The following is a 12,268-nucleotide window of genomic DNA, read 5'->3' on the forward strand; positions in this document are numbered from 1 at the left end:
CAAGCGATAAGATGTGTACTTCATCTTTATGTTTCTACATGACATCGGCCAGGAAACTATCTGACCAAGTTCTTTTCCATGTATTATTTATGGAAGCAGGTTTGATCTAGTTTACATTATTCGTGTCATCGTCTCACTCATTTCCACTACTATTTAGAAATAAATTTTCTTGTTTTGGATTCATTAGTTACCCACTATTCAAAATGTCATCCCCTTTTTTAATAGCATTTTGCTCCAATATTCCTGATACTTAAATGTAAAATAATTCATCTTCCACTTAAGCTTCACACACACACACACACAAAATCAAAATAAGCCTCTTTAATATGTTTTGATTGTAAATAAAAATTATTCAGGTTTTGTCCTCATGTTTGAGAGTGCTGCTGAACTAAATGCTAGTCCTACCAAATTGTTGAAAGCTGCAAATAAAGATATTTAATTCTCCCAGCTTTATTCCTAATTATTTTATCACTCCTTAACTAGTGGAGAACTTGACAAATGGCAGGGTGCAAATCATTAAGTGATATGCCAGTCGCAGTTCTTGTACATGTCAAGTTAAATATTTCCACATTTCAGTGTAACAATCTAGAGTAGGTTTTTTGTAAATTTGTTTTTAGTTGCACCTTTCCAGCAATTTAGTAGTTATTCTCAGTTCATAATGAGAAAAAGCAGCTTTTTTGATTCTGTTAAAATAAAAATTCAAGAAAGGAATCTGAAATCTCCACTTTCCGTACAGAAGTTGCTGCCATTTATGGGTTTGCGAAGAATGCTTGCATTCAGAGTATACAAGCTGTGTCACCTGCCCGCTCAAGAAAGATGTTTTCATTATCAATTCATTGATCTGAAGCCACCCTCTCCACCAAAAATGCAACTTTTACCATTGGTAAGTTGTAACCTTAAGATTTATTCTAGAAAAAGCATTTTCCCAACAAATAGGCAATATCGGTTTAAAACCATCACCACAAAAATACATTTGGAGACCATTCTGTAACGCTTTCAAATCTGCCATATGCATTTGAGGATCACAGAGTAGTTTCCAAACATTGGAATGCCAGGCACTGAGCTCAGCACTGCAGCATGCCATTTTCAAACAACTTTATTAAGCTTAGTCAGAATCCAGTCTCCGAGTCTCATGCAGCAGACAGATCAGCATGAAGCAGGGTTTCAAATGAAAACTAACTTTAAATCACCAACAGTGGAGCTGTAACAAGTTTACTGGTATTCACACGTGGAGAGGTGAGCAACTCTTAAAGCAATTAGTTCTCATTAAATGATGGATGAGCAAAAAGTTTGAGGCCCTGGCTTAACTTGGATACACTCAAACACGTGTGGGCACACCTTTCCATATACCTTAACTCAGTGGCTCTCAACCTTTCCACACTACTTTCTGTTCCCCTTTCAGAAATCTGATCGGTCTTCAAATTCAAAGCTTCAGCAAAACTAGTTGCTTACAAATCAGACACAAAAATACAAAAAGGTGCTACAGCACACTATTACTGAAAAATTGCTGACTCATTTTTACCATAACTATAAATCAATTGTAATATAAATATTGTACTTACATTGGAGAGTATCATATATAGAGCCGTATAAACAAGTCTTATATGAAATTTCAGGTAGTATTGACTTTGCTAGTGCTTTTTATGTAGCCTGTTGTAAAACTAGGCGAATATCTAGATGATATTCTAGACCCCTGACTGAGAACCACTGCCTTAACCCATCTCTCTTTGAATGTATCTTCTGCATCTTTCTTTTTCTAACCCCTCCCCCGTCTCATCCTTCTTTCAACTACACTCCCCTTAGTACAGAAGTCTCAGGCTTATCTCCCCTGCTTAGACCTAAGGATTCTCTCTTTTTGCTTCCTCTCCCAACTATCCTCAGAGCCCTGACCGCTTGCCCTCTGACCTCGAATGGACTCCCTACATTTGTAGAGATGGTGCATGGTGTGCCAATTTAGCACTTTCTGCTTCCCTGAGATCTTCAGTTCTCAGACCCTTTAGTGAATCTCGTTTTAAGGGCACTCCCAAATGCATCACCACCACTCACCCCCAGGGAAGTCCCAGAGACAGATTTCACAAATGTCTGGCCAGGACAGACTGCAACAGCCCTATTGTGGGCTTTGTAGTACATTAAGGAAACTGATGCCTATTGTAGGCAAACTATACCTGGGTTTGGAATGGACACCTATCCTAGCCTTCAAAGTAAACGTTGTCCAATCTTAAGTTTGGTGGACTTATGTTTTCTGAATCAATCTGCCCATTTGTATTTCTCACTGGAACACATTTGCACTGCCCTTATAATCACACACAGAATCACTGTATCAACAAGCGTCATTCAAAAAAAGCTATCTGCACAGAACAAACAAGACAGCTCAGCTCCAATGGAGAAAAAGATGCCTACCATTCTCAAATTCCATGTTACAAACTGCTTGAGGATAGAGAGACAGATATTATAATACTTCCCACGCCAGGTAGGGAAAAAACACAAACACTTGCAACACATTCATCCATTTCTATTTCAGCTTGTAAGAACATTCTCTTTGTTATCTACAGAGTTCACAAAAATATTCCAAACACAAATAATTCACTTGAGGCAGAGCATCTGTTCTGAGAATCAAAGCAATCCAAGAAAAAATGAAAAATGTCCCAATAGTCAAGAGGTTTAACTGTTTTATCTAGAATGGAATCTATTGAAGTTTGATAAGTCCTACACGTTAACAGATTTTAACCACTTAAGTATTTTGCCCATCTACAAGAATTCAGAACGGGTTTAAATTTGGACTGTGATGATAGTAAGTCAAAAGATCAGTTTTATCATAACTCTAAAGCCCAAGATTAAACTATGTACATGACATCTTTATTAAATTCGTCGAGGAGATAAAAGTTGAGCCAAGCAGGATATTTAGTCACATACTGAAGTATAATGGTTTGTATCTCCCAATTTTAATACTTGGGCCACCATTGTTCTCTTATTGAGCAAATGATTCCATGAAAACAACAAGAACCATCCTACCTGGTATACCTGCATAATAAAAGTAGACAAGTTCCACATGACCTACATGCGTATAATCCTTGAAAAATGACCCTTCCTAAGTATTTTCAATTTCAATACAATTGACAATATTTACTAGAGGCTCCTTTTTCTGTTTTATCATTAGGGATATGATCTTTGCTGTTTAGGCATCAATCTGTTCCTGCTTCTTGTTCCTCATGAGCTTTTCACTATATAAATCACCTCTACAAATAATAGTGAGGTCTCAGAGAAGAGGATTTCAGGTGAATAAGCAACAGGACTTGCTTGCAGAGGAGTTTCTAACAAAGAATGAGCCTGTTTTTATGCATGGTACAGAGCGTGCGTTTTAGCACAGTACTCAATAAAACTTGTATTTAGAGACTGCTAGGAAGGAGCTGCTGAGTCTAATACTTAAGGCATTCACTTTTACTTCTGAGAAATCTGACTTCCGAGCAATATTTGCTGTGCAGACTCTAATAAAAAGTCAAGTTTATTATAGAAAGGAATCCGGGTCAGATTTTCTGAAATTTTGCATAAAAGGCAAAACATCCAACCCTACATTTACTTGTATATTTTCCTCCACTCTATTCATTTCGACAAAACAGCACCCCTCAGATTTCACTATTGAAAACAACAAATAGCTCTTCAACACAACCCACTTTAGACTGAACAACATGACAGCATAACATGCAGAAGGGTAGTGAGTTGCACTCTGAGTGGCATATAACACAAAGGAAATAGAGTAGCTTAGCTTGTATTCCTCTGGTAGAGCACAAGCAGCTGTACATTCAGTAGATAACAGTTTTACTGGCTACTTTCAAAGCATGAAGTCAGCCATGGAAACAAATAGAAGATTCAGTAGCTACATGCATTCTCTTTCTGTAGCAAAAAGTTTTTCAGGAGGAGGGAGAGAAAGAAGGGACCTGGAATGTGGTTCATACTCCACACTGGCAATGAAAGGGTTAAGGGGCATTGGTGAGCTCAATTAGCAACTACAAGCCATGTCAGGCTCAAGTAAGGCTAATATGTAGGGAAGGAGCTTCGTGGCAAATATAAAGAGAAGGTTTCAGGGCACAAGGGGAAAGAAGCCCAGGAGAGTAGGCCCTGGAGTTCTCTCCTGAGAAAAGAGCTCTGAGTTAGTCAGGAGAGAGACTAAGAAACTACAGGGGTGGATAAAAGAACCAGATCTCTTGGGGGAAAAGCTCTGGGCAGTATTGCTCACTACCAGAGCCAGAAAGGAGCTGGGCAAGAGGGCCGAGGAACAGACCAACATAGGAACAGCAAGGAGTTGGAGGGAGCAGACCTTGGCTTTTCACTACTTTGTCTTAGGACCAGAAACCAGAGGGGGTGGGGGGATCTGGGTTCCCCTCCCCAAACTTAGGAAGGTGGTGTGAAACCCCCTGATGCAAGATATAAAGACTACCGGAAGCCCTGAGACAAGAAAGTGGAAGGACTACTGGACTCAGGTTTAGGGGCCAAAAACCTGACATAAGGTCATTGAACTCAGAGGGCTGAGCCTGAGAAACAGCAGACCGCTGCAGGGCCAAAGAGGCTGTAAGGAGGGGGTGACAGAGGAGGCGATCCTGCCAAGCCCAGCCATGAGAGGGCATGCTGGCTGGTGAGTCACTGCTCTGTAGGACCTGTCCATATTAGTATTTAACCTTGTTATGATGCCTGAAACACTTGAGGACTTTTGTAAGTACAATCTGGGCTAATTAGATTGTGAAAATGAAATATTTCAGCTGACTCAGTGTCCTCTAAAAATGGATCTCCTTACAGAGGAGGAAGCTGAACGTCCTTCCAGCACAAAGATAGAGAAACAAAAATTCTGCTGTGGTACAGTCAGTGATGAGCTGCCAAAATCTTAACAGGTTCCCTCCTCACCCCACGAGGGGGTTGTTGCCCACCCCCGCCCCCTGGGACTCCTGCCCCATCCAACCCCTCCCCTGTTCCCTGACTGCCCCCAGAACCGGGCAGGAGGGTCTTGTGGGCCACGGTAGTGGGTGCCCACCCCTAAGAGCCAGAGGGACCTGCTGGGAGCAGAGGTGGGGAGTCCCGGAGATGCTTACCTGGAGCAGCTCCCAGGAAGCATCCGGCAGGTCTCTCTAGCTCCTAGGGGCAGGGGAGCGTAGCTGGGGGGGAGCAGGGCTGGAGCACCCATGGGGAAAATTTGGTGGGTGCACTCACCAGCAGCTCCCTGCCCCGCCCCCAGCTCACCTCACCTCCGCCTCCTCCACTGAACACACTGCCCCGCTCGGCTTCTCCGCCCTCTCCCCCGGCTTCCCGCGAATCAGCTGTTCAGCAGGAAGCCTAGGAGGGCTGAGAAGCAGGCGGTGGCTTTCCGCTCAGGCTGAGGGTGGTGGAGGTGAGCTGGGGCGGGGAGCGGTTCCCCTGCACTCCCCCTCCCCCCGGGTTACCTGCTGCAGCGTGGGCACGGCCCCCCGCCCCCGTGCCCTTCCCCGCCCACCTCTGCCTCCCTGGGCCTGAGCAGGAAGCCACGGCCTGCTTCTCAGCCCGCCCCGGCTTCCCACGTGAACAACTAATTCGCAGGAAGCCGGGGGTGGGCGGAGTGGAGAAGCAGAGCGGGGCGGAGGAGGAGGAGGCTAGAGCACCCATGGAGGTGGCGCCCAAGGCACCACTTTTGGCTGGTTAAATTTAGAAGCCCTTTTAGAACCGGTTGTCCCTCATGGAACAACCAGTTCTAAAAAGGGCTTCTAAATTTAATAACCAGTTCTAGTGAACCGGCTCCAGCTCACCACTGGGTACAGTCTATACTGATAAGCATACCAGATGCCTTTAGTGGATATCCATTGTGTAAATTAATAGTGATCTACCTTAGGAGAGTGAGATGGAGAGAAGAATCTCAAAAAATCTCTAAAATGGAGAACAGATTTTTTTTTTTTAATCACTTTGAGATTTAGCCAATCATTATGGGAGAAAAATTCTTAATATATAGTCTGAAATATAGTCTATTTTCTTATACCTTGCTTTTCATTAGTGTTTATTAATCATTTTCAATTAAAGAAAGACTATGAGAAAAAGCAAACCAGTGCACCCAGCCAACCAGCAACAAGTTAATTGCAGTGCTATAAAGCACAACTCTAACCTGCCCTTTATGAATTTTGTGTGGCGTGCTGGCTGGAAGGGTTTACGTTGCTTAATAAAGCCATCCTTGTGCTTCACAGGCAGACTTGCAGCTAGTCAGTGAGGTATGGTCTGTTTGAAAAATGTAAATAAGAAAAGGGAGGTGGTAAATCCCTAATACATAGCCGGTATAAAAACCATCAATAATCAAAACAAGGTTTCTTTGGGATATGGTATTTCTATAATTTGTGCTAAATTTAGATTTAATCGTAAAATTAAATCTAAGTAGTTTTACTAGAGTGTCTCTTTTACAACTGAGTTTTAGCAGTAAAGCTTTAGAGATGTTCTTACCATGCTTCAGATGTAGGCAGCTGTCATTCTGGGGCCTGTACCTGTAGAAGATTGTTGTTCTTTAACAAATTTCCACTGAAGAGATTTTGCACATTCCAAATAAGTTTTATGATACAATATTATATAATTTGTTTTGTTCTTTTTTATGGTTCTTATACCAGCCATTTTGTTGTTTTTTAAATATATTTTTCAAGTAAAAGGAAAAGAAAGAGACCTCACTGATGCTTTGAGCCAACCTATAAGGCAGCTGTTAGTGTACAAAAACTAAAATGTAAAAACACAATGGAAATACTACAGTGGCTACTAAAGTTACATGAAAGGATTATTTAGTGTCAAATCACAGGTCTGACACACTTTCTTCTAAGTCTAAGTATGATAGGGAAATGGGCATAAAGGAAATAAACAAGCAAAACAAGACAATAAAGATGGCAATGGATAAGTTCATCCAAAGTTAAAATGCCTATTTGATGCATGTTTAATCACTCACATTCAAAATAAAATATTTTAAAATATAAAAAGATGTGAATCAGAAACAAGTGAAAGAGCTGAAATGGAACAGTCAGTGCTGGTGGTTGCGTGTGTCTGTGTGTCTGTGTGTTTGTTTTTGTTTGGTTGGTTTTTAAAAAAACAAAAACAAAAAACACCACCACAAGAGAGCCACTCTCAACATACCTGCTGTTGACTCCTGTAGCTTCTCTCTCTTCCTCTTCTTTTTCTTCCCCTGGAAGATAGATGAATTTACCATACCATTCTATATATAGAATTATTTTCCCTGTGTCACCTCCACCCACTAACTATTAAACGAATTCTGTGCATAACATCCCAAATCGGAGGATATTGTGAAAAAGTGGCATTGAAGCAATAGCATTTTCAATGTAGTTAAACCCAATCTCACATTTCTTCCAGCTGTTCCAACTGTAGTCACAGTTTTACCCTTTTCATGCTTATGGAGAAACAGGTGCAAGGGCCTTAGAATGCGTTTTTTAAATGTGACAAGTCTTCCAGACACCTAGCATTTGCCAGCATTATTTGGTCACAGGTAGACCACCAACAGAAATATTTTCTTGCCGATGTAGAAACACTAGGTCAGTGCCATAATTTACAGTCCTAAGATGTCTTCATACATCATCTTAGAATCTAACAGGAAAGAAACAGTTTCATGTGACACCAACAGAAGGGTTTTCCAGGTGCAGAAATAGCTGGCAACTAAACTTGCCCTCACGTTATAAATCACCCAGTAAGAGTTTGGTCCAGTATGTTAACTGTAAAATCAAGGTCCTGTGTGTCCTGAGGCTGAAGAATTTGCCATAGAAGCCACCCTTGGAGCAGAATTGTGTTCCAGAAACTAAATTTTCATTAAGAAATTACTAATCCTTGTGCTTGCAAAGATAACCTTTTAAAAACATGAACCTAGTATAAAATCCATGCAGCATGGTCTCTGAGTTTGCAAAGAGCCTGAAACAATATCTCAAAGAGTCATGAACTGCCCCACTCATGTAGATGTGGCATTAACTGCGGAACGTTACCTCTGAAACATGACGACATGCATTTATATGCACCATAATAGATGGAAAACAACAAACAGTAAGACATTCTGTCTGGAACAACTTTTGTTACGTAAGTGCATGCAACATTTGTGTTATTGGTATTGAGAGAATGGATTACTCCTTTGAAGCTCTCCATGATCATGCCAGTCAAATTGTGGTCATCAAGATTGCTGTTCACTCACGAATGCTATTTCAATTGACTACAGTATTCTTACTCACTGTCAAACTGTTGGACGTATAAGTGTTCCATCTCCTAGTCAGCTACATTTCAGTGATGGACAAAATACTTTATTATATAGATTGCTTTGTCATCCTTCAGAATTAAAGATACTATACATAAATATAAGGTAATATTTAGTTTTCAATCCAGTTTAGGGGAATCGAAAGTAAAAGAGTTACCTTCTAATTGAGGTTTTATGCTATAAAAAGTTGTACTACTTTTAACTCGGGCTAATTTGCTTTCTGCTGCCTGATGGATTGCTAAGTAGTGGCATAATAAAAAAAAAAAAAAGGTAGGTATAGCCAGTCCATCTGAACAGGGACATATTTACACAGAAGCCCTCCTTGCAAATCAGATCTTGTCTACACTTGAAATGCTACAACAGCACAGCTGCGCTGCTGCACCACCATGTAGTGCTTCAGTGTAGACACTACCTATGCAGACAGGAAGGGTTCTCCTGGCGGAGTAAGTAATCCATTTCCTCAAGAGGTGGCAGCTAGGTCAATGGAAGAATTTTTCTGTCGACCTAGGGGGTAGGTCACACTGGAGGGGTAAGTCAGCTTCACTATATTGCTCAGGGGTGTGGATTTTTACACCCCAGAGCGATGTACCTGAGTCGACCTAACTTTTTAACATAGACCAGGTCTAAGACATTTTTAAAATCAACTACATGATACCAGAAGCTTGCTCGGAATATATTGAGTTCAAATGCAGTTTGTGTTTACCATATTACTCATGAGTGGCAGGATAAAGCTCTCATGTTAATAGGTAAAGTGATCAGCCAAAAGGATTGGTGAACAACTCTTGATTTGTATCAGCTCCTCTATTCAAGTATCTCAAAGCACTTTTGCAGACACTAAATTCCAAATACACGTGTGTTAGGTATGTCTACTTCACATGTAGAAATGAAGGCACAAAGTGTTAGATTTTACAAAGTTTTTTAGCCACTGAATGCAACAGAATGGATAAGGATAGGCCATGAAAGGCTTTACATGTGACCAGAACTCCTGCCTTCCTTTAACATTACATGAGCACTTATGTGACCACATGGCAATCATGCCAACCCACACAGTCGAAGAATGTGTCAGTAACAGTTTCCCCCTTCATACATGAAAGAGGGCAGGGCCCCATCTGTGATCTTTTACAAAGCTTCCATTTTTAGGTAGGCCCACAATTTTAGTTTGTTGGCCTTAGCCCATTCTAACTGCCATCTCTACATCCTTCAGCGACGTTTCTTCCCTGCCCTACATTGCTATCAAAACTCTGGTCTTCTAAACCTCCTTGGGATGGTGACCCAGCTAGTATTCGTTAAGAGTCTGTTACCAAACATTATGCCAATTTCCACACAGCACTCTTCCAATCCTGGCCTGCATCACTTCTGGTGTTCACCTCCTTGCCTGTCCTCAGCAGAGCGCCAATAGCAACAGATAATTGGATATGAATAAACTTCCAGAGGCTAGATCAAGACCAAACACTTAACTCCTGAGCTAAACCAAACTTCAAGGTCTTCAAAAGCACATCAGCACCCTGTTCCACCTATACCGCTAGAGAGAGTGCCTCTTTACAGAGCAGTGGTCATGATGCAACATGCAGTTTGGGAATACCAGGAGAGCAAGACCTTTTTTGCTTGACCTTGTCATCTGAGGTGAAATTATGAATACACTGGAGCATTAAGATAGATGAAAACAATTAGAAATTAGATCAGGAAATTCGGGAAAAGCTAGTTGTCAGCATTCCCCAAAAAAGGTATTAAATTCTGGCAGCTCAGACATTGCTGCATTAACACTATTTTCTTGGGTCTCCCGTAATGGTGTTATCAAATGACAGACGTAGTTTTGCTAGCAATTTCTCCCTCTTTACTGACGAGGATCCCAATACAATGTCTTTTCAAGAATACCATGAGATTTTTTTTTTTTTGCCAAGAAATGTTCCTTCTTATGAGATTTCTGAGAGCACCCGAATAAAACAAAAGCATCACACTGAAGGGGTGGGTGGAGAGACTATGTTGTGTAAAACTAAGCCACCAGTACATTAGTAGCCCCAAAACATAGTGACATTCAAGGGTATTTACACCTCATGTACTAGATGTATATTGACCAGTCTAAAGTCCAATTCAAACATAACCAGGCAAAGTGACCATTTAAAAAAAAGCGAATCACTGTTGAAGCAATTTATTTTAAGTGATAAACTGCTCTTTACTGGGCTCTTCTGCTCATCACCCCTGCTAACACAGAACTGTATTCTGATGAGAGAAAGGTACTGCAACCTTGCGTCCAAGAGCATACGGTATAATATGCTGTGTCCATCATATGCATGCCCCCAGAGAAGCATGATGAAGTACTACACAAAACAGTTGGTGACACCAAAAACAGGAGTGCCCTCATTTGCAGTATCAGAATACCCAAGAGTCTCAACATGGCACTTCTGCCTCATTGTCAGAATGTAATGGCTAGCAGCACGCTCTGATTTGGGGTTGAAAATAATGTCGACACAGTCATTAATCTGGATGTGCTGCACTGGAGATGGACATCAAACCTAATTTCCCTATATCTTGTAGTTGCCCAGGTTGAAAGGACAAGTGTATTAGGGTAACTAGTTTATTGCCAGCGTTTCCTCACATAGGTGCTGGTTCTCCTACCCAAGGCACTGTTACAGTAAAGGATCATCCCATCAAACACTGAAAATAAGTCTTTTCCTCTACTTTGGATCTTACTCAGGGTGGCTTCACATGCTGAAAACCTTAGTGACAATTTGATTTGGTATTTCAAAATAATTTAGGATTTTTGGAGAAATGGAAAATTTTAAGATTTGAGATAAAGATCTGTTTGCCGCAAACACACTGATTTTTATGTTCTCCTATAAAAGTGGCCATTCTGTGGAAGTTCTCTCAAAAGAAGATTTTTGGATAGTCATCGGCCAAGACCAAATGGAAAACAGTACGTGAAATTTGAAGAGAGTTACTTTCACTGGGCTATATATAGTAATACAAGAAATTGTATAGGACATATGATAATATTGGGGAGGAAATCTTAATGCAATAATTCTACATATTGAACTTTGAGTTTCCTCTTTCACAAAAATATGAGGCATCATGCTCATGCATTTCAAGACAGAATGCATCAGTCAGAAAGTATTATGGCTACAAAGTTTTCCAAACTTGGATGTTTAAAGTTTTGGTCTTCACATCTATATGTATTCTCATTTTAGGCTAGGATTTTCAGAGAAGTCTAAAGGACTTAAGGTGACCAAACTCCCTTTGGTTCTTTTGACAATCTCAGATTTATTTAAACATTAAATATCTACTTCACTCACTCAGTTCTACACTAATTTGTTGTGATGTAAGCAGCACTAATGCAACAAGCAAGCAGATTTCCTTAAAGGAAAGTAAATACAAGGCTAAGTTTTTATGGTCCTTGACCACCCCACCTCCCAGAGCCTTTCACAGTAAAAATCAGTTAGGAAACACTAGTTGAAAATATCCATCAAGTGAATGACTTACATAGTTATCTCTTGCAGACCAGCCTGGGTAAAGCTGCATATGTAGCTGCCTTTCTTTCCGAGCTAGTTCATAATATTTAGCTTGTTCTTCACGGGAGAGAGCATGCCACTTGAAATAAAACGAAGTGTTAAATTAGGAAATACATCATACCCAAACAATGTGTCTCATGAACAAATGTTTGTGACCCTTTTTTGGTCCTTTTCCACTGCAAGTGGAGAAGAAATTCATTACTTATCACAAGCTCTTGCATTTCCTACCCAACCATTTGAACATTTGTCAGCATTATAAATGTCAGCTGCCTGGAGCTAGACAAAATTTGTTTATGCCAACTACAGGATTCTCCATATAATCTATTCAGGGAGCCATGATTGCCCACCATCATGTGAGAAGTCCACAGTACTGTTAATAAAAATAAATGTGCCTTTACGCTGTCTTCTCCATTTCACATATCTGAGTGCAAACATTAAAGATACATCTACACTGCAGCAGTGAAACTCTGCAGTTGTAGCACCATAGTGTAGATGTTTCTTACAATTGACGGAAGGGTTTTTCCAT

At 40.7% G+C, this 12,268-nt stretch overlaps 1 protein-coding gene across 7 annotated transcripts in view; it reads right to left on the reverse strand.

Moving 5' to 3' along the window:
* Window positions 1-12,268, reverse strand: part of LEF1 (lymphoid enhancer binding factor 1) — a 99,000-nt gene that overhangs the window by 10,130 nt on the left and 76,602 nt on the right. For 3 of the 7 annotated variants that reach the window (XR_012158527.2, XM_073340864.2, XM_073340860.2), the window contains 3 exons: window positions 11,714-11,821; window positions 7,120-7,168; window positions 6,448-6,488 (listed from right to left, as the gene is read on the reverse strand). Coding sequence is in view for 6 of the 7 variants with exons in the window: in XM_073340864.2 (XP_073196965.1) it covers window positions 6,454-6,488; window positions 7,120-7,168; window positions 11,714-11,821 (192 nt within the window). In the remaining variant the exon portion in view is untranslated. The remainder of the gene's footprint in view (window positions 1-6,447; window positions 6,489-7,119; window positions 7,169-11,713; window positions 11,822-12,268) is intronic. The other 4 variants (XM_073340861.2, XM_073340859.2, XM_073340865.2 and 1 more) reach the window with 3 other exon arrangements.

This window comes from Lepidochelys kempii, chromosome 4, assembly GCF_965140285.1.
Source record: "Lepidochelys kempii isolate rLepKem1 chromosome 4, rLepKem1.hap1, whole genome shotgun sequence".
In the NCBI taxonomy this organism is placed as follows: domain Eukaryota; kingdom Metazoa; phylum Chordata; order Testudines; family Cheloniidae; genus Lepidochelys; species Lepidochelys kempii.